This window comes from Rhinichthys klamathensis, unplaced genomic scaffold (assembly GCF_029890125.1).
Source record: "Rhinichthys klamathensis goyatoka isolate OS25496 unplaced genomic scaffold, OSU_Roscu_1.1 h1tg000134l_1, whole genome shotgun sequence".
NCBI classification, from domain to species: Eukaryota; Metazoa; Chordata; class Actinopteri; order Cypriniformes; family Leuciscidae; genus Rhinichthys; species Rhinichthys klamathensis.
In genome coordinates, this window is record NW_026606669.1 from 389,367 (window position 1) to 412,031 (window position 22,665).

The following is a 22,665-nucleotide window of genomic DNA, read 5'->3' on the forward strand; positions in this document are numbered from 1 at the left end:
TAAACCGGTATGTTTCGTTTCAGGGAAATTTAAATATTTTTCATAAAGTTTGGAAATATTTAGGTCAGAGTCAACAGTAATTAACTTTCATCAATGTACTCCTTTATAGTATGTTGTATACAGGAGCTGTATGGATGTCACCTGATGTGTCACTTGCTTTGGAATTATGGAAAAGCAGTTCTAAACACATCATAAGTGTTGGCAGGTGGTGCACTAAACTAAGAATGTGGATCATGAGGCAGACCTACTTACCTGTTGTTAGATTTTAGGAGACCTATGAAAACACTGCTGAAACAACACTACTTATCAGCTTTCTCTTTCTTAGTCTCTCTCTCTCTCTCTCTGTGAGGTTCAGCCTGGGTTAGGCCAAAGCAGATGGTAGCGTTAGCATGATGACACTGCTTGGCCTAATTTACTAATGAGATTAATGAAGACACACCCTCAGGTGATAAGGACTGCAGAAGCAGTTGCTGTTCTTTGAGCAGTTTTGCTGTCTCGTGATGATGTTAAGCTTTCGGAAAAAGTTGTTGCTAATCTTGCATCTCTCTACTCGTATCTTAAACACTGACTCACCATTGAGTTCATTCATACCTGAATATGAATTTGTTACAACAGTACCCAAACAACGTTTAGTTTTTTGTAAAACATTATCAAATCACCCACATGGCCTAAGTGGTGTTTAGAAGAACTGGCAAGTCATTTCAGAGGAAGAGGCAGAGCAAGTTATTATTTTTTCATGAAAGATTATGAAGGCAAAAGTTTTATTTTTTATTTGGAATAATGTGTACCAATAAATTGTCTACATTTAAACAAGTAGCAATGCAATGAGGAAATAAATTTTCTACTTTTATTAAATATCATTGTAATTAATCAATAAACGTTAAATCATTATTTACACTGGTCTACAGCCAAAATGCTTCTGAAATAAATGTAGTCAAACTTTACTAATTCTTGGTTACTTGGTTTTATTTAAACCAGAAATCACTAAATTACACCTTTGACCGGATCTATGAATAAATCTATGACTGTACTTGCTTTTAGGCAAAACAATGAATGATCAAATCTCAAGCTGGTGTTCCGTCATGCATGATACGAATTGCATCATGTTAAGTCATGGATGATGCAATCAAAACAAAGCTTACATCACTCTGCTGAGCAAATTGCCCTATATCAGCTCTAGAAATCATGCAGCAGGGGGTGCAAAACTCAGTTCCTGGGGGTTTAGTTCCAACCCTGCTCCAACTCTTATGCCGCGTTCCAGGCAACCTGTAACCCGTGTTTTTCCAACCTTATACCAGTGAAAGTGCACTGGAACGGCAGTCAAACCCGTGACTTCCCACCCGTGAACTCGTACTAGATCGATGGACTCCCAGTTACGAGCTCGGACGTCACATAGCCCGCGAAACCATACAAAACAACAATGGTTTGTTTACATCTAGCTACCACAATTCCTTGCGCTCAGGTAGTTTGGCGTGACTGGCCTGGAACGCTACAAAGTCGTGAGTCGTGGTTTGAAGTCGTGATTTACGTGCTCAAAAGCCTGCCTGGAACGCAGCAATACAGTACCTGTAGTTTTCAAATAAGCCTGAAGGACTTGATGAGCTGGATCAGGTGCGTTTAATTAGGGTTGAAGCTAAACTAAACTAAGCTCTCTTTTTTGTCAGTGTTTGATTTTGCAAAGGGACACATTTCTGTTTAGTCAAAGTGAGCAGAGATGTAGCACCAAGTAGAAACTAAATAAGACTAAACTATGCACATAATAGTTTTTTGCATTTTGTTTCATAATAAATTGGAAACCCTTTTGCTGATTACATTAACAGGACAGGTGACAGGTTGGCTACTATCTACACAATATACATAGATGTAAAATCTTAAAAATGTTTGGCATCTATTTAAATAAAAATATATATTTACATGCACTACTGTTCAAAAGTTCATTAATAAATCATGGTTGTAACTTGTATCAGTGTATCACGGTTTCCACAAAAATATTAAGCAGCACAACTATTTTCAACATTGATAATAGTAATACGTGTTTTTTGAGTGCCAAATCAGTGTATTAGAATGATTTCTGATGGATCATGTGATTAAAAAAGGAAGAAAATGCAGAGACCTCTTTTAAAAACATTTAAAAATCCTTTAAAGGTGCAGTGTGTGATTTTTAGCAGCATCTAGTGGTGAGGTTAAGAATGGCAACCAACAGAAGTTACGGTGGCTGCCAGGAAAAGATGTCATCGTCTGAGACATCAGAGAGTGGCCAGTTAAGCAATGAGGTTTCTTTACAAAGATACATTAAGAAATGATGTTTACTTAATTATTCAGTAAAACGATGTTATTGCTAATATTATTGTTCCGTGTTCATCATTGTGTTAGTGTTTTATTCGCTGACTTTAGCTAGCTTCTTTGTACGAAGAACAACATAGTGACGAAATGTGCTCTGTAGTAGTTTGTCTGTTTAGGGCTAGAAACATGTCGGCGCAAGATGGCAATTTCGAAGTACTGTAGCCTAAGGGGTTACTTCGGTTCATTATGTAAGGTCTTTATTCACCACATTGCATTTCTGTCAACAGATCCTCCTAAATATTACACAATGCACCTTTAAATGGTGATATGTAATGTATTTTAATTTGTACTTTTAAAACAAAATAAAGCTATTGAAAGACATGTTTAGAATTGTGTACTCAAAGTAATTATATACTGATTTGTAACCTAATCAATTCTGACATTTCCGTTTTAACTTGGTTTCATATAAACTCAAACGTCTCTTTCCTTCTCTCGGTGTTCAGTTGCCCGTGGTCCTGGATAATCACACGACTGGGATGGACCTCCAGTTCTGGGGTCGAGTGCTTTCAGCAGTGTCTGACAAGCTTCAGGAGGTAAGACTGCTTGAGAAAGCTCAGTTCCTCTCCCCTTTCAAGACCCTTATTTTAGCATCCAGGAAGCGCCTCACTTCCCTTCAGCTCTTCAGAAAGCTCCAAGAAAGAGGTTAGGAACGTGTGTGCGGATCGTTTTTGTCCATCACATCAGAACCTCAGTTGTACGGTTAAATCACCACAATCCCATGAAGAGGGCAGAAAGCGTTTATATGACCAGTTTAATGTGTGTACATGCACGTGTGTCATCACTCCTGTTTTATTATTATGTCGAAAGGACATTCCACTGAGGTCACATCCTGAAGGTGGAGTACATTTCTTTCCCTTTTGCTTGGGTGACAGAAAGCCTGGCCAACTATTGCTATCACCCATCTCTAAATCCATCTGCGCTGAGTGGGTCTGAATGTATGAATGGGAAGTAGGGAGTAAAAGTGTTAGTTTAGTCGAGGTTGAGCAATGACTCATTACTCATACTGAAAGCCTCTATGGAAATCTTCATGTTTTCACCTACACTTATCTTGACCTGGTTTGTCTTACATGGCTATCATATTGTGATTGAGAGTTCACGACCCATGGAAAAGTGCTGGATCTCACGTTCACTCGTATTTTGACGCAGAGCAGTGTTTGCTAGGCTTTGCGGTTCAGTTTTGAGATTAATATAAGCATAACAGCTGTGAGGATATTTGCCCCCCACAGGAATTCTCCCTGATGCGTTTCCCTTAACATCAGAGATAACATCAGATTACATGATGTATTTTATATGTTGTAGAAATTGTTTTCTTTAATACACTCAAAAATGAAAAATCTGTCATTATTTACTTATTACATATTATTATATAAGCCTGTATGATTTTATTTCTTCTGCAGAATACAAACAAAGGTATTCTGAAGCAAGTGTAATATTTTTTTTTATTTTTATTTTTTTATTTTTTATGGGGTCCAAAACAGCATTGGACATTGTATGGACAAAAAAACACTTTTTTTGTGTGTTGTTTATTTCTATACAACGTTTACCAGCTGGATTAGATTGATCATGCATGACAGAATTCAAATCGGATCAATTCCAAACCTGGTTCTCACCTTATGTTTACCTCCAGGATGCCAAATTCAGCCACAACTGTACATGAAGGTTTATTTAGGGATATCCTCTTCAGGGAGATGCGTCTTTAGGTTGCCACGCGTGTTGAGAATAGTTACGGCAGATAAGAGATGTTGACCTGGATGGAGAGGTTCAGACAAGGTCGGTCAACCAATTAGGCAACTTACTGTAAGCGACTGCCTGGGGCACATCTCTTGCCTTTAAAAGAGTTTTTTTTTTTCATTCATTTTTTCATTATTTTAGTTATTCTTAGTTATTCTCAAGTAAGAGTGGTGCTATTAGCAGAATGTCCAAGTTGCTCTTTCCTATACAATTAAAATAGCTGGTAATTCAAGCTCAAAAAGGTCATTAACGCATACAAAAATTATCATTCAAGATTTTTTGGGCTGAAAATCTTGCCTTCCTCCATCTCTCCTGCCCTGTTGCATTTAACACCCCATATACATAAATTAATCTGTACATACTGTAGTTGTTATAGTTTTGATTTTTAAAATCAGACTGTAAAAGTTTACATTTACTAAAATGTCCTTTCTCTCACAGCTTGCAGAGAGGCCCAGCTCCCAAGACTTGATGCGGGTCATGTACTCCATCTTCCAGCCTGGGGGTCCCTCTTCCTTCAGTCAGCTGATGTCCACTGTGTCAGATCTGTTCTGCGGATACCCTGAGGGGGAGGGCACCCGGGTGTTCTCCTTTAACTGGTACGAGGACAACAACTACAAGGCTTTCCTAGGCATCAACAACTCAAGAGGACATGAGAGCTACAGCTATGACAAGACAGCAAGTGAGAGCTGTTAATCTGTCTGTTTCAGTTCGTTTCTTTTTTTATTTAGCACTTTTACTTTCTCTTTCTTTTACTTTCTATGCTTCACTTTCTCTTTCTGTTCTTGTTCTGTTGCTTATTATTCACTCTCTCTGTGGCCCACAGCTCCATTCTGTAATGCATTGATGCAGAACCTGGAGTCGAACCCTATTACTAAAATCGTGTGGAATTCAGTGAAGCCTCTGGTGATGGGGAAGATCCTGTACACCCCAGACTCCCCGGCTGTCAGAAAGATAATAAAGAGTGTAAGATTTAAATATCCACCCATTCACAACACATGCATTGTCAACCAAATCATATACTGCCATTCAAAAATATTTGGGGTTGGTTGGTAAGATTTTCTCTGAAATAATATCTATGATCTAATAATATGCTTATGAGGCTGCATTTATTTGATCAGAAATACAATAACAGTGCTATTGTGAAATATTATAACAATTTAAAAAAACTTTTTTTTATTTAAATATATTTTAAAAAATGCAATTTATTCATGTGATGCAATGCTGAACTTTTAGCATCATTACTCCAGTCTTTAGTGTCACATGATCCTTCAGAAATCATTATAATATGCTGATTTGATGTTTAAACATAAACATATTATTATCAATGTTAAAAACAGTTGCTGCTTAATATTTTTGTGGAAACTGTGACACATTTTTATCAGGATTCTTTGATGAATAGAGTTTAAAAGCGTTTATATGAGATATAAATATTTTGTAACATTATAAAAGTCTTTACTTTTTCCTTTTGAATAATTTAATGCATCCTTGCTAAATAAAAGTAATAGTTTCTAAAAAGAAGAAAAAAATAATCTTACTGACCCCAAACATTCGAATGGAATACAGTACAGACAAAAAATTTGGGTTTCACTTTATTTTGATGGTCCCTTTAACACATTCTGTGACTATAAATAACATTGCACCTACATGTCTACTAACTCTCATTAGAGTGTTAGTAGAGTATTAGTAGACTGATTGGGTTAGAATAAGTTGACATGTAGTTGCAAAGTTACTTATAGATAGCAGAATGTCTATTCTAAGACCATCACAATAAAGAGTTAGCAGATATTATGCAGACAGTCTACTAATACTCTACTATAAGAAGTAGACATGTAGTTGCAAAATTACTCAGTCAACAGAATGTTCAAAAGGGTCCATCAAAATCTGAAAAAAAACAACAACATGAATTTGAGAATGTCAGTATTTGGTGTATCTGTCTTTTTCTTTAATAACAGCAGCATATGAGCTGCATTAACTCCACAAGTCTAAAACCTGATGATCATTTTCTGCATGTTAATTTGAGATAATCCAGCAAGCGTATTGTGTGCTTCAACAGTCAGGGTTACACTGGAATATATTTCCATCTGGATGGTTGTTTTTGTTTCAATGAGATGGAACATTGCTGAGTATTTTTTTATTGTGTATCCCTAAGGTGCCATGTAGACATACAGTATGATGATTGTGTGATTTGATTGTGTGTGTGTGTGTTCTCCAGGCCAACACTACTTTTGAGGAGCTAGAAAGGTTGCAGAAAATGGGTAAGGTCTGGGAAGAGGTGGGACCACAGCTCTGGGAGTTTTTTCAGAACAGCGTCCAAATGAACATGATACGGGTAACCTATCTGTTTCTTTTCATCTCATACCCACACATACATGCACACACACACACACACACACACACACACACACACACACCTCTCTTCACATGCCACATTATGCCAACAAACGTCAAAATATCTAATCCACTGCCCTCCTTTAGTGTATGATCTCTCATGGGGTTAAGTTTGAATTGTTATCATCTCTCATGATATGGTATCTATAAGTAAATCCATTCTCAAATATTGTCTGAGATTATTCGTATAAACTGCTGTTTAAAAGTTTTGGGGTCAGTAAGATTTTTTTTAAAGAATAATACCTTTCAGAAATGCATTAAATTGATCGAAAGTTACAGTAAATATAATTATAATGTTTGAAGATATTTCTATTTCAAATGAATGCTGTTCTTTTGAACATTCTTTTCATCAAAGAATCCCGAAGAAATGGATCATTGCTTCCTCAAACTGTTTTCAACTTTGATAATGATAAATCAGCTCATTAGAATGATTTCTGAAGGATCATGTGACAGTGAAGACTGGAGTAATGATGCGGAAAATTCAGCTTCAATAAATTACATTTTAAAATGTATTAACATAGTTTTATAACATATTTTAACAGCATATTAACAGTTTTTTTTTAAATAACACAGTTTTCACTGTATTTTTGATCACATGAATGGATTCTTGGTGAGCATAAGATACTTTTTTTGCAGTGTGTGTTACTGTCCTTCATTTCTATTTCCAACTTTCTTTCTCTTTTTTCCTCCCCACTGTAGGACACACTTAGAAACCCCACAGTGATGGACTTTTTGGACAGGCGTCTAAAAGAAACAGAGTTCTCTACCAAAGACATCCTTAACTTCCTGCACAATGGTCCAGTAGAGGATCGATATATGAACATGACAAACTTTGACTGGAGAAATGTCTTCAGTCTGGCTGATCAGGTTATTCGGATGCTCAACCAGTACAGTGAGGTGAGAGCAGTCATCAATTTAGAAGAGGGTTAGTTCAACCAAAAAATGAAATTTCTCTCATTAATTACTCACCCTCATGTCGTTCCAAACCCGTAAGACCTTTGTTCATTTTCGGAACACAAATTAAAATATTTTTGGTGAAATCCGAGAGCTCTCTGACCTCTCTATGGACAGCAACGCCACTACCACTTTCAAGGCCCAGAAAGGTTGTCCATGTGACTACAGCAGTTCAACCTTAAAGGATTAGTTCACTTTTAAAAACACTTTTGCTGATAATTTACTCACCCCCATGTCATCCAAAATGTCCATGTCTTTCTTTCTTCAGTCGAAAAGAAATTAAGGTTTTTGATGAAAACATTCCAGGATTTTTCTCCATATAATGCACTTTGCTGGGCACCAAACGGTTCAAGGTCCAAAAGACAGTTTCAGTGCAAACTGCAAACTGTTCAAATGGCTTTTAACGACACCAGACGATGAATAAGGGTCTTATCAAGCGAAACGATCGCTCATTTAAAAAAGAAATAACAAAGTTTAAGTTTTATAAGCTCAAATGCTCGCTTTGCTCTGTTCTGTGTGACTCTCCTGTTCGAACTCGTTCATCAAAATGAACTAATCTTTTTCCGAGTGAATTCGGAACGATGAAGATAAAGATTCGTTCATTTTGATGAACGAGTTCGAACAGGAGAGTCACACAGAACAGAGCAAAGCGAGCATTTGAGCTTATAAAACTTAAACTTTGTTATTTCTTTTTTAAATGAGCGATCGTTTCGCTTGATAAGACCCTTATTCATCGTCTGGTGTCGACCTTAATTTCTTTTCGACTGAAGAAATAAAGACATGGACATCTTGGATGACATGGGGGTGAGTAAATTATCAGCAAAAGTTTTTTTTAAAGTGAACTAATCCTTTAAGGTTATGAAGCGACGAGAAATCGAGAATACTTTTTATGAGAATACGAATTGAGGCTGAGTAAATTATGACAGAATTTTCATTTTTCTACCCTTTAAGGATAAATTAAGGATCATCTTTCAGACACATCCACAGGTGTGAAAGGAATATTATTTACCACTGTAAAGATACTGTAAAGATATTTGATTGATACAATATAAATATGAATATATTACAGTTTTCTGTAACAAAACAATAATTCATTCAACAGATTTCTTCAGAAACAATCACAAGTGGAGTGTCCGGTGAAAGCCAAAAGGAACATTATTTAGCACTGTAATATGTTAATATTGGCAAATATCTTCCATGAATAGAGTCAAAAGTAATTTGCATCCTTTAACCTTGCCCCTCTAAAACATTCATCTCTTTCTAGAAGAGATGAAAAGGTCTAGCGATGTAGAGCATGTAGAGCATTTCCTCAAACCATCCTTGCCGTTCCTCACTTCACAGAATGAGGCTCTTTAGCTCTCGTTCTGCGGAGTGCTGATTGCTCTCAGCACATCACCACAAGAAAGACCACTTAGCACAGCTATAGAGAGCCCACCGTGGCCAGATGGGTGAAAGGGAAAAGAACAAGCAAGCTGTCAACAGCATGCAGGCCCCTCTATTGTGCAGCTGTGATTAAGTGGAGAGTGGGAGGGAGAGCCAGCCTTTGCCAGTGCCGTGTTGTTTTTGTGGACGGGGGGCTTCATTGAGAAACAAGAGGGGCAAATCACTCTGTTACCTCACCTCCCCAGCCACAACCGGCCCCGTAAGCTGGAGGCCTCTTTCCCGCAAATTGATTAGATTGGGACGGCGATGGTGGGAGAAAGCTATCATAGAGTGACCCAGCCTCCCTTTGTCTCTGCCCGAGCGGCGAGCCATCGTGCTTTACAAACAAACCTTGCTTGTTTAGCCCATTAGCTATAGCTGTCATCGTTCAGCCCCGCTCAAATGTTACCTTTAAGAGCATCATTTGTCACTGAAAGAAATTCTTGCTATTTTTGGTTTGTTTGTGGTTTTTCAGGGGTGTGATCTCAAGCTGAGTGCTTCTGAATGTGAATGTTGTGTTTTTGAATTGAAATGTGTTTAGAACATGTGAGTCCTGCGGGGGGTCCCATTGAACCTTTCCATTCACTTGTTTATTCGGGACCTCTGGTGGCATTGTACATTACCGTGAATGACTCCATTAGATATGGTGCACATGAAATAGGAGGCCTCTCGGCTCTAGTGCGGTGGCATGTGATGTGAGAGCGAGCCGTTCACTCAACTATTGTACAGCAGTCCTCCAGTGAAGAGCCAACACAGACTCTGTGATTTTTCCCATGTCATCGGAGCGCTTTGAGAACGAGAGGCCTGCCTGCTACGTGGAGAACGGCTTCGGCTCTTGAAAGCGTGACACACAAACACACACACACATTATTACACAACATTATTAGTTCCAGTCCTCGATTTTTTTTTTTTATTGGCCGCTTGTCTGTGTTTGCGCACTCTAGATGATATGGGATCTTAGAGAGACTCTTTCTGCTGTTACATTGTTACAGCAGTAGGTGGGGCAAGTGGCAAGCCCATTTGTTCAAAAAAGAAAAAAAATGAAATCGCATATTCTCTTGAGTAGGTACTTATATTGAATAAGTAATTACTTTATAACTGCTAAAATAGTACATTCTATATAGTATGAATGTGTGCAGTTTGAATGTAATCTGGACGTACTACATTCACCATGTTGTCATTATCATGTGACCTGCATCAGTTACGTCGCTTCACTGCCATTAACAAATCCTCTCTCGTGGCCTCATGGGATAGTAAAGTGGCCATCTTATGCACACTTCAGAATCTCACCGGAAGTAGTAGGTCATCCGGGTACTTTTTGCCTACTCTTTTATGAATACTGTGAATTCAGGCATACTACTTTTGTCACATACTGTTTTTCACCTACTATATAGTAGGGAAGTATGCGATTTTGGATGCAGCCATTCATTTGTTTAAAAACACTGATTCATTCCATTAGTGAAGCGCAGAGATGCACGACGGTTCTGTTGTTGCTTCGTTTGGAACTATTTTCATTGGCAGAGCAAAAATAGACAAAGTAAACTGGCAATATTGTGTCTAAAATGTTCTTTTTAATTGAATGGCCTGTTGTATAAAAAAAATTCACATTTGCAGTTGTCCACAACTGAGTATTCAGTTGAGTACTGAGTATTTGTCTGAGTATTCGTAACAACAGTGGGACAACACTTGCTCGTGCAATATTGCTTCTTCCCGAGCAATGAATAAAAAGTATTAATAGTACTTAGACATGTAACTTTTCCTGCATCGTTTGTGCATCTATATAGTATATGATCCACTCTAATTGTGGATGTCACCACAAGAGGATTCAACATTCAAACACACATTGTTTTCTATTTCCTCATATTTACACTCTTCTTCTTTTATATTTTACCAGTGTATAAGTCTGGATAAGTTTGTGGGTAACATGGATGAGAATCTGATGACCCATCAGGCCCTGCACCTGCTGGGGGAGAATAAGTTCTGGGCGGGTCTGGTTTTCATGGACATGTACCCCTGGACCACAGACCTGCCCCGCCACGTCAAGTTCAAGATCCGAATGGATATTGATGCTGTGGAACGTACCAACAAAATCAAAGACAGGTGAGAAGTCATGATGTTGAAATGGCCTGATTGTTGACTTGATCTAATAAAGGTTGTTCCTTATATAGGGTCAGGCTGGGTAGTTCATGAGAGAGAGATTAAGAGACCATTAAACCACTGAATTAGAGTGAAACTGAATCTGTTTGACATTAATCTTAATCGCCAATTTTAAAGAAACCATTCCAGCCTTTAGTGGACTTCCTTACTTGTCTAGACAGATCCTAGACAAGCAAGCAAATGTTTAAATCAATCTTGAGGGAGCTTTGAAGGAACATTAGATTAAAGTTCATGTCTCATCTTTCAGAGTACAAGTTTTGATTCAGATTTTATATAACATTTATTGTGTAAGGAGAGAATGGAAGATCTTCTCTGAATTGTTCATGGAAGGTGTTACTGCTCAACACACTATTGTTAGAGAAACAGAGAGAGAAAGAGCGGGCACAATCACTTTCTCCATGTGCGCTGCACACTGCAAAGAGACACCACTCATTACTGAGAGTTTCTCTGAAGCACAAAACATGCCTGCAGGTGTTGGTCTGGTCACATCTCACTGTACCGTCCCTCTTTGACAAACGAAGACAAACAGCAGAGGATAGAATGACACTGTGTGTTCATCAGCAGAGGATAGAATAACACGGTTCATTGTGTTTTCATTATTTTGGGCATAATGCAAAGCGCAGCCACCACAAACAAACAATGTGAATTGAATTACAAATTGTGATTTTTTTTTTTTTTTTTTTTTTTTTTGTGTGTGTGGCACTTCTCCTAGTCATTTTAAACATCGTTATGGTATGGCTTGTGGAAAAACAGGCTTTATTGCAAAATTTCAGCATTATTATAATTAAGATTAAAGCCAACTTTCTTGGCTTTGACTTTCTTGAAGTCTTCCCAGCAAACTAGGAGGTTGACATTTCTTTACATGTACATGACAAACTACTCTCTAAATACTTTAAGGTCCTGGAATATTCATATACAGTATTTCACTGACCCACTGAAACGAAGTACCTGTTCTGTTGTTGCGTCGTTTAAAACCATGTTTTGTTGGCAGAGCAAAAATAGACAAAGTAACTGGTTATATTAAACCACATTTTATATTCGCAGTTGCTCTGTCTGGCTACATTCAGACTGTCAGTCTATACCCGCTTTTGTGCATATCCGATTGAAATCCGATCAGATTTAGCAAGTGAACGGCCAAAAATCACATGAAATTCAATTTTTAAAAATCATTTTGGCTACGTTCACACTGTCAGTCCGAAAAACGATTATTTTTGAATCCGATAGTAATCTGATCTAAAATTATTATTAGAGTTCACACTTGTTAAATCTGATCGGATTTCAATCAGATACGCACTGACGGACTGACAGTTTAAACGTAGACTTTTACATTCATATGTAATGTTATTCAAATCATTTTTGGAAATCCGTTTCAGTCTGACTGCTCTGGGGTGCGTTTCCCGAAAGCATCGTTAGCCAACTATGGTCACAAGTTCCGTCGTTATCAGCATAGTTCAACGAGTCAGTGTTTCCCGAAACCATCGTTCCAACGAACATTCGCAAACAGCATCACAAAGTTGTGTGGTTGGAACGACAACTCTCGACCTGTGGTTAGAAGCATAGTTTTTAGATTGCATGACATGTGGACTTAATAAATACGTATCTTGAGCAAAATAAGCAAGCTGACATTCAGTACAACCTGTGTATTTTATTTAGAATACATACAAATGTGTTTTACATCTTTGAGTTTAAGATATTTAAAGCACCCTTTTTGAAGAGTGCGCATGTGCGAACGTGCTCTACTATGTAAGAAGGAGCCTATTATTGAATCTGGAAATAAAGCGAAATAACAGAGAAATATGAGAAATAGTTCTCTATGCCATGTCTGTAATTTATTTCTAACCATCTAGCATTAATTTGATCTCAAACAGTTTCATTAAAAGAAGTTATTACTCCACCACGTGCCTGACGTTATAAACCAACGTGGTTGAACGACCACTTTGCGACAATATGGTTTCGGGAAACAGTCGTGACTAGCTAGTTGATTTCTTCAATGATGCATAGTACTATGGTAGTTAAGCAGCGAGTTATGTCGTTGTACGGGAAACGCACCCCTGATCGGATTTATCGTGGTTTATGTGACTTTCTCACAGCACATAAAACGTAAACCTCAGATGTTGTTATAGGAAACGCACTGAAAGTCCCTGCAGAACAAGGTTGGGTTGTTGCAAAGTGGCGGAGGAACAGAAAATGACATAACGGAGAACGGTGGAGATGTAAGCTCGGAATAAAGCCATGCATACCAGCCTCCTAACTTATGTGTCTGCCGATGCCTCATAACACCAATTACACTGCCTACCAACACAAAATCATTGCCATAGAAACCGATACAGATATTCTGGAAAACAAAAGAGCGGCATGGACACAAAATTGGATCTTAACAGTTGCGATACCTAATCTGGGTGTCAATAAATTTAGATCAGATTACAATCGTATGTGGGGGAAAAAATCGGATTTGGACTGACAGTGTGAACGTAGCTTATGTTCCCGCTTATCTGTCTCCTAGGTTGTCGAATGTGTCCCTGTTTGTTTCCATGGTTACCTATGAGTTGCACCTGTGTCTAGTTTAGTTTCTCTTGTGTGTATATAGCTCTGAGTTTCTGTTGTCCCCTGTCAGTTCTCGTAATTGTTTAATATGCATTTTCATTACCTGAAGTATCTCCTAGTATTTAGATTTCTTGGATTAAAGACTACTGAATTTAATTTTTTTGAGTCCACAGCAAGTGTGACATGCTTGAAGGCTGAATTTTAATTTAGAATGACAATGCCCAATGACAGTCTATAGTTTTATTAGGCAACATCAAACATAATTGGAAATACTGTAGCTTATGATTTACTGAATGAGCTCTATTGTGTGAGAACTGTTGGCCACTAAGGATTAATGCATTTTTACTGCATTTGAAAAATTTTCAAAAAATATACACAACTGTTCAAATATATCGTTAATATTTTTAAGATGTTTTTAAAGAAGGTTCAGCAAATTTGATCAAATTCAGTAAAACAGCAATATTGTGAAATATTATTACAATTTAAAATAACTGTTTTCATTTGGAGTATATTTTGATATGTAAATTATTCCTGTGATGGCAAAGCTGAATTTTCAGCATCATTACATGCATACGTCAAGCATTACGTGATCCTTCAGAAATCATTCAAATATGCTGATTTTCTGCTCAAGAAACATTTCTTGTGTTTTTTTTTTTTACTTTTTAAATGAGCATCAAACTACTAAATGCCCTCATTTTCTCTTAGGTACTGGGACCCTGGTCCCAGGGCAGACCCTCTGGAGGACCATCGCTACATTTGGGGAGGTTTTGCCTACCTGCAGGACATGATTGAACATGGTATCCTCAAGTTACACACAGGTCATGACTGGCCTCTAGGTATTTACGTGCAGCAGATGCCCTACCCCTGCTACGTGGATGACATGTGAGTGATGGCTAACTGATCCTATCCCGTATCATCAAACCAGCTTAAATGGAAATTCCACCCAAAAATGAAAATTCTCTCATCATTTGGGTGTGTGGTGATCATAGCCAAGAACAGGCAGGACAGGTAGTGAACAGATAAGATGTATTTCTTCCAACCAAAAGGACCAAAAAATAATATACAGGGGCAGATATAACAAAATTCATTTTCAAACAAACTCCATGTGAGTACAGGGTGAGTACCCTCATGTTGTTTCAAACCTGAATGGCTTTTTATTTTTCTGTGGAAGACAAAAGAAGAATGTAGACAACCAAAAAGTTTTGGTTCCCTTTGACTTCCATTATATTTTTGACTATACAATGGAAGGCAATGGGAACGTCAAGATAGGATTCATATGGGTGAGTAAATGTTCACAGAATTTTCATGTTGGGTGGTCTGTTCCTTGAAGTCCATTGTAATGAAGTACAAAAATGACTCCAGTTGCATTATTTCATGGCATATCATAGTTCTCAATGAAACCTTGCAATTATCCAATGGATCTTGTTTTGTCCCATATCAAGGTTCATGCTGACCCTAAATCGCTGTTTCCCCATCTTCATGGTGCTGGCCTGGATCTACTCGGTGTCCATGGTGGTGAAGAGCATCGTGCTGGAAAAGGAGATGAGGCTGAAGGAGACACTAAAGGCCATGGGCGTCACTAATAGAGTCATCTGGTACACATGGTTCATCGACAGTTTCCTCGTGATGTCCGCCAGCACCGCTCTGCTGACTGCCATTATCATGGTGAGGAAGAAATGTGATGAGTGATGAACTTTGTCCTTCTGAGCCTTTCTCAGACTTGTTGCATTGTGACCTCTGCTGGATGTATGTTGTTAGTACATGGAGGGTCTCTGTCTCTCTTTCTCTCACTCTCTCTTTATTACACAGCACTGTTTTAAATTAGAAGAGTATCCTAATTATTGTATGCCTTTGTCCTCAGGCTGGAAAAGTGCTCAATTACAGCGATCCCATCATCCTGTTCCTGTTCCTCCTCACGTTCACTGTGGCCACTATCATGCAGTGCTTTCTGATGAGCGTGTTCTTCAATAAGGCCAACCTGGCTGCGGCTTGCAGCGGCATCATCTACTTCACCCTGTACCTCCCTCATATCTTCTGTTTCGCCTGGCAGGACCGCATTACTAAGAACATGAAGTTAGCTGTGGTGAGTCAAATATGGTCCTCCACTTCTCTAGAACGGCAGCATTTAAAGTTGGCAAACACCCTAAAAATAGCCAGTGAGCTCGCTGCTCAACCTTCAAATACTTGGTCAGCATTTGTTGTAGCAGTTGCATCATGCTTTCAGAAGACCTCCACCGTCCCCAGCTCCACCTGTATAGATCTGCTATGGGTATTTCTTGTATACTATTTTGTACAGCTGCAGCATCTTACTTGCTCACAGCAATGTGTTTGTGTTGGCAGTAACAAGTCCCATACTTGCTCCTCAGCAGCAGCAACAATTATCAACAGCAGCCGCAGTGTAGCAGATCTATTCCGCCAAGACCAAACATATCAACATTGTCATATCCATTACCATGCCAAACACTCTGAGAGTTGTCATGACAGAACTGTATTCATAAAGTAAAAAGCTAAAAACACATAAAATAAACATAAATGTAATTCTTATATAAAACTATAGTATAATAAACCAATATATAATAAAATACAAATAATAAAAAAACTAAAAAAAATTGTTCACCCTTTTAGTAACTGTTGTTTTAAATTGCAGAACATACATTTTTAAAGTTACCACATTATTTGTGGTTAAGTAATTTCATATATCGATACTCCAAGTTTAAAAAAATAAAATAATTTCAGCTTTGTCAAAATTACAGCAGAAATAGCCCACATCAGGGAGCTATGGAATATTGTATTTGACAAAGGGAGGCCTTCAAGTAAAATAGGTTGAGAACCACTGCTATATTATGTAATTAGCATGAAGTCTTATTTAATTTAGAAACTGTTTAAATCTAGAAAGTCATTCATTTATATTTGGACTTTACATCTGATCGGTCAAAATGGCTCTTGCATGTAGTTAATGTTTTGTAAAATGCTCCTGCTTTTCTAGAGCTTGCTGTCTCCAGTGGCCTTTGGTTTTGGGACAGAGTATCTATCCCGCTATGAGGAGCAAGGCCTGGGTCTGCAGTGGGACAATATTGGTACCAGTCCTCTAGAGGGTGATGAGTACTCCTTCTTCACTTCTATTCGGATGATGCTTTTGGATGCAGTTCTTTATGCTGTTTTGGCTTGGTATCTCGACAACGTATTTCCTGGTTCGTTCCTTACAAAGCACTGCACTGAATATGCTAAACTACTGTAAGAGAAAGCTTACTTTTTTCCATTGGCTTTTCAGGCCAGTATGGCATCGGTCAGCCATTTTATTTCCCTCTGCAGCCCTCGTACTGGCTGAAGCCGACACCTTTACCCTCACAGAACCCAGATCCGGGTATGGTTGATTTGTTTACACCTGATATAAACATCCATCTAGGATGATTCAATCACAAGTTGTCAGCATTAAATACATGTGTACACAGGGCCTACATTAGATTTATTTTGTGAACACACCTCTGTTTCTCTGTAGGCCCTGAGATGCCTCTGGTAAATAACTTGGAGAAGCAGGAGGATGTGGAGTATGGTGGCCTTTCGCCGGAGCACAGGGAATGCAATGGTTCCCACAGCAGCAAGCACTGCAAGCACAAGGAGAAACGAGAGAGGATGGAGAAAGAGAGAGAGCGGGAGGAGCATCTAAAAATACACGAAGAGATTCAACAAGAGGAGATCCAGCCTGTGCACGATGGTAAGGATGCCAGTTGGCTTGTGCGTCATTTACAAATTTGAATTGAAAAAACCTTTCCAGGATAGAAGTTTCAAAAAGACTGCAAAATTGTAATTCAAATTTGAATTTAAGTCTCAAAGAAACTTAATTATAAATCCAAAGGAATTTATATAACTGTACCATAAGTGAAGTTTTAACAGTCAAGTGTTACAAATTTACATTTTAAAATATATAGAAAACAGTTATTTTAAATTTTAATAATATTTCACAATATTGCTGTTTTACTGTATTTTTAATCAAATTCAGCTTAGCTGAGATTGAGAGTTTTAAAAACAGTGGAAAATATCCCCAACATTTTGAACGGTATAGTGTATACTGAATTGCAATTTCACTTAGAAATACACTACAGATTTAATGGAATTAAATGTCATATACATATTTCATGACAACTCTCGGTTTAAACAGCACTATAATAAGAATGGAATGAACATTAGAATGGCGGACTAGATCTGTTACATCATGCAGCATGAGGGAAAGCTACTGCCGAAACATACACATAAATACGGTGAATAGAATGCAAGCTGCTGCAGGGAAATGAGGGAGAACCCCCTTGCAGATCTAGGCAGGTGGTGCTGGGGATGGTGGAGGGCTAGGAAATGATGCGCTGCACTGAGTTGAGCCAGTTTGGTATGGAAATAAATAGGTTATGTAGATAGAACAAACGATATATTGGCCAAAGCGGTTGACTTTGAGTGAACCAATCAGCTGGTCATATTGAGTCATATGGAGTTTCATGACTGAACTGTGTGTATATACTGTGTGTATATATATATATATATATATATATATATACAGTATATAATGTATGTAAACTATATATAATTTGCAGAAATTGTACTAATCCTTTATTATTTATATGTAATTATGTTGAATTTCTTTTATTTGTGCTTCAGTAATTTTCTTTAACTGTCATTCCAATTAAAATCTCAATGAATGCATTGATCTTTAGAAAGTGTTCCTGTATAAACTTGGTTTGTTTCTGTATTACCTGTATATGAACCCAAACCTGTTATATTGTCAGTTATCTGTCTGGTTTAGTGTCCGTATGGGTATTTTTCCGCAGGAAATCCATTCTTTGAGCCAGAGCCGGAGGGTCTGTTAATAGGAGTGTCAGTGCAGGACTTGGTGAAGGTGTATTCTAGAAACTCAAGACCTGCAGTGGACTGTCTTAACATGAACTTCTATGAGGGCCAGATCACTTCTTTCCTGGGTCACAATGGGGCAGGAAAGACCACCACTTTGTGCGTCCTTGCATTCTCTTTATCCTTTGATAACCTTGATGGGTAACACTTTACTTGAAGGGGTGTGCATAAGACTGACATGACACCTTCATAACCATGACATGACATACACTCACCTAAAGGATTATTAGGAACACCATACTAATACTGTGTTTGACCCCCTTTCGCCTTCAGAACTGCCTTAATTCTACGTGGCATTCATTCAACAAGGTGCTGAAAGCATTCTTTAGAAATGTTGGCCCATATTGATAGGATAGCATCTTGCAGTTGATGGAGATTTGTGGGATGCACATCCAGGGCACGAAGCTCCCGTTCCACCACATCCCAAAGATGCTCTATTGGGTTGAGATCTGGTGACTGTGGGGGCCATTTTAGTACAGTGAACTCATTGTCATGTTCAAGAAACCAATTTGAAATGATTGGTGCTTTGTGACATGGTGCAGTATCCTGCTGGAAGTAGCCATCAGAGGATGGGTATGGGGGCCATAAAGGGATGGACATGGTCAGAAACAATGCTCAGGTAGGCCGTGGCATTTAAACGATGCCCAATTGGCACTAAGGGGCCTAAAGTGTGCCAAGAAAACATCCCCCACACCATTACACCACCACCACCAGCCTGCAATAACAGAAATCGAGACTCATCAGACCAGGCAACATTTTTCCAGTCTTCAACTGTCCAATTTTGGTGAGCTCTTGCAAATTGTAGCCTCTTTTTCCTATTTGTAGTGGAGATGAGTGGTACCCGGTGGGGTCTTCTGCTGTTGTAGCCCATCCGCCTCAAGGTTGTGCGTGTTGTGGCTTCACAAATGCTTTGCTGCATACCTCGGTTGTAATGAGTGGTTATTTCAGTCAAAGTTGCTCTTCTATCAGCTTGAATCAGTCGGCCCATTCTCCTCTGACCTCTAGCATCAACAAGGCATTTTCGCCCACAGGACTGCCGCAGACTGGACGTTTTTCCCTTTTCACACCATGCTTTGTAAACCCTAGAAATGGTTGTGCGTGAAAATCCCAGTAACTGAGCAGATTGTGAAATATTCAGACCGGCCCGTCTGGCACCAACAACCATGCCACGCTCAAAATTGCTTAAATCACCTTTCTTTCCCATTCTGACATTCAGTTTGGAGTTCAGGAGATTGTCTTGACCAGGACCACACCCCTAAATGCATTGAAGCAACTGCCATGTGATTGGTTGATTAGATAATTGCATTAATGAGAAATTGAACAGGTGTTCCTAATAATCATTTAGGTGAGTGTGTGTCATGAATATGAAGTAGGGTTTATGCATGTTTATGACAACTGTCATTAAGTGTCTTTCACTCAATAATGACATTTTGAATGCAAATATGACATTGTTTAAGATGTCTTTGTTATGACATCTTGACATAAACCATAACATCATAACCTGTCAGTGTATTTGTCATGACAACTTGACATTAAATTAAATTAAACTGTCATGTGGTTGGTTTTGACATTGGCTGTCATGAGGTCATTATAACTGTGTCATGAATATTTTTCGTGACCTCAACTACAGTGGTACAAATTGAATTTGTCATTAAAAAGTTATAATGGCTTCATGACACCCAATGTCAAAACCAACCACCTGACAGTTTAATGTAATGTTAACCAATAAAGCTAAGTGGTTTCTTAAGTTTGATAATTAATCTGCTATGTCATATTTATGACAGGTTGTGTTGTCTTAGTAATGTCAAGTTGTCATGACAAAGACACTGACAGGTTATGATGTATTGGTTTATGTCAAGATGTCATAACAAAGACATCTCAAACAATGTCATATTTGCATTAAAAATGTCATAACTGAGCGAATGACACTTAATGACAGTTGTCATAAACATCCATACAACTTCCTTCATATTCATAACATGTGTCATGTCATGATTATGAAGGTGTCATGTTAGTCTTATGCACACCCCTTCAAGTAAAGTGTTACCCATTGATGATATGGAAATATAAATCCCATCTAGTTTGTGTCATCTTGGACTTATTTCTCATATATGTACTGTTGTAGGTCCATATTGACCGGGTTGTTCCCGCCCACCTCTGGAACGGCTTACATATATGGGAGGGACATTCGTACAGAAATGGACACCATACGACAATCGTTGGGCATGTGTCCACAGTACAACATCCTCTTCAACCAGTGAGCACTCGTTCTTTGCAAGTGGACATAATATTATAAATACTGCAGTCTGATATGTATGTTTCGTTTTATTTCACTCAGTCTGACAGTAGAGGAGCATATTCTCTTCTACTCTCTGATGAAGGGACGTGAGCGCAAGGAGGCCGAGCAGGAGGTTGAGGACATGCTGGAGGACCTGGGATTGCCTCATAAACGAGACGAGGAAGCACAGAACCTCTCTGGTGGGTCTTAATGCAAACCTGAGACAATAATATGGTAATCTGTTTTCGAGTTTGCCCACTCAGGATCTGTGTTTTAGACAGATCCTTAAAAACCAAAGGAGACGGGGGGTACTGGAGAAAAGCTTCTTATTTGGAGCTAATCTGGGTTAGGGATAAAATAAAGCTTCTCCTATAGGGCAAACATGGAATTGATGTTGCCTTGGTGACAAGTGTGTTTGTACACTATACTGTTCAAAAGTTTGGGGTCAGTAATTAAAAAAAAGAAAAATAAATTAATACTTTTATTCAGCAAAGATAAATTAACGATGCGAAACAAGTGTCAGTAGAGACATTTCTAATGTCTCAACTCACAAAAGATTTATATTTTTAATAAATGCTGTTCTTTTGTTGAACAAGGCATTTATAACAAACTGAGTTTTGCTTAAATCTTTCATAATCTTTCCCTTATAATAGATCACTCTTTAATCATTTACATGGCCTTTTTTTATTTACTCATTATTTGTTTACACATTATTGTTACATGCCTATGTTTTCATCGTGTTTTTGGTTTAGTCCTGTGACGTAGTTTTCCCCAGTCTGTTTAATTAGTTATGTCATTAACCTGTGCCCTGTTAATTTACTAATTAAGTTCCTTTGTTTACTCTGTATACTTAAACCCTCAGTTCTCCCTTCTGTTGTTGTTAATGTTTGTGTGGTTTTCTCCTGTGTTCCTGAGTGTTTGTGATTTAAAGTCTGTTTCCTGCAATTATTCCTCGTCGTGCAAGTTTCTAATATACCACGTTACGTAACAATTATCAGCTTTTTAAACATATTATTCAGTATTCACTGTTAACAGTCAAATTAATTTCACAACATTTGGAGTCATACTACTACATACTAAAACGGCTCAATTTAAATGAAAAAAAAAACCCTTTACTCATATAAATACTCAAATAATAGGTAATTGTGACTGTTTTTATTCTTTCTATTTATCTGTACTGTATATAAAAACTTGCTACATGTGCTAGACTAACTGGGGCTTCTCACAGCATGTATATTGTTGCCTTTTTGTTGGTTTAATTGCTTCTATTCTCCTTAATTTGTCATTAAGTCTACTAAATTGCATGTAACTGACATTATATCACACAATATGACTTAATATATCACAATTGCGTCTTGATTTCTCTTTAAATCTCAGAATTGATACAGTACATCTCCCAATGTGACTATATGTCACATTATTATAGAACAATATAACATTATTTCTTATTTTCAACTTTATCTCTCAATTGCATGTTTTATTTTTTACTCTGAGGTGAAAAACATGGTCTTGGATAATGACTGTGCCCATGTTTCAAATGCCAATGTTAATTCCTGAGACAATTTCTGGGTGTCATTGTGCCTCTATCTCTGACCTAATCCACAGTATATGCAATTTTAAGTGCATTTATGCATAAACATCCAGCACTAATATCTATAAAGTCGGTGTTGTAAACAATTTGTGTTTCGACTCTGTCAATAGGGGGTATGCAGAGGAAGCTGTCGGTGGCGATGGCTTTCGTAGGCGATTCTAGGGTGGTGATATTGGATGAGCCAACGTCAGGAGTGGATCCATACGCCAGACGCTCCATTTGGGACCTGCTACTCAAGTACCGCACAGGTGCTGCCACCTTCTGGCCAAAGATAATAATGCAGGATTAAAAAGAACAATCACTGCAAGAGACTTTTATTTGTAGAGCTGCTCATGCAATAAGATACAAATCTTATCCTCCT

At 38.1% G+C, this 22,665-nt stretch overlaps 1 protein-coding gene across 3 annotated transcripts in view; it reads left to right on the forward strand.

Moving 5' to 3' along the window:
- The window catches only part of abca4b (ATP-binding cassette, sub-family A (ABC1), member 4b), a 48,854-nt gene that overhangs the window by 11,067 nt on the left and 15,122 nt on the right, over window positions 1-22,665 (forward strand). For all 3 annotated transcript variants that reach the window (XM_056256969.1, XM_056256967.1, XM_056256968.1), the window contains exons 8-23: window positions 2,787-2,876; window positions 4,513-4,753; window positions 4,898-5,037; window positions 6,287-6,403; window positions 7,162-7,359; window positions 10,733-10,938; window positions 14,245-14,421; window positions 14,982-15,204; window positions 15,401-15,622; window positions 16,526-16,730; window positions 16,811-16,903; window positions 17,039-17,254; window positions 18,357-18,534; window positions 20,561-20,692; window positions 20,774-20,913; window positions 22,415-22,552. In XM_056256969.1, the coding sequence (XP_056112944.1) occupies window positions 2,787-2,876; window positions 4,513-4,753; window positions 4,898-5,037; window positions 6,287-6,403; window positions 7,162-7,359; window positions 10,733-10,938; window positions 14,245-14,421; window positions 14,982-15,204; window positions 15,401-15,622; window positions 16,526-16,730; window positions 16,811-16,903; window positions 17,039-17,254; window positions 18,357-18,534; window positions 20,561-20,692; window positions 20,774-20,913; window positions 22,415-22,552 (2,716 nt within the window). The remainder of the gene's footprint in view (window positions 1-2,786; window positions 2,877-4,512; window positions 4,754-4,897; window positions 5,038-6,286; window positions 6,404-7,161; window positions 7,360-10,732; window positions 10,939-14,244; window positions 14,422-14,981; window positions 15,205-15,400; window positions 15,623-16,525; window positions 16,731-16,810; window positions 16,904-17,038; window positions 17,255-18,356; window positions 18,535-20,560; window positions 20,693-20,773; window positions 20,914-22,414; window positions 22,553-22,665) is intronic.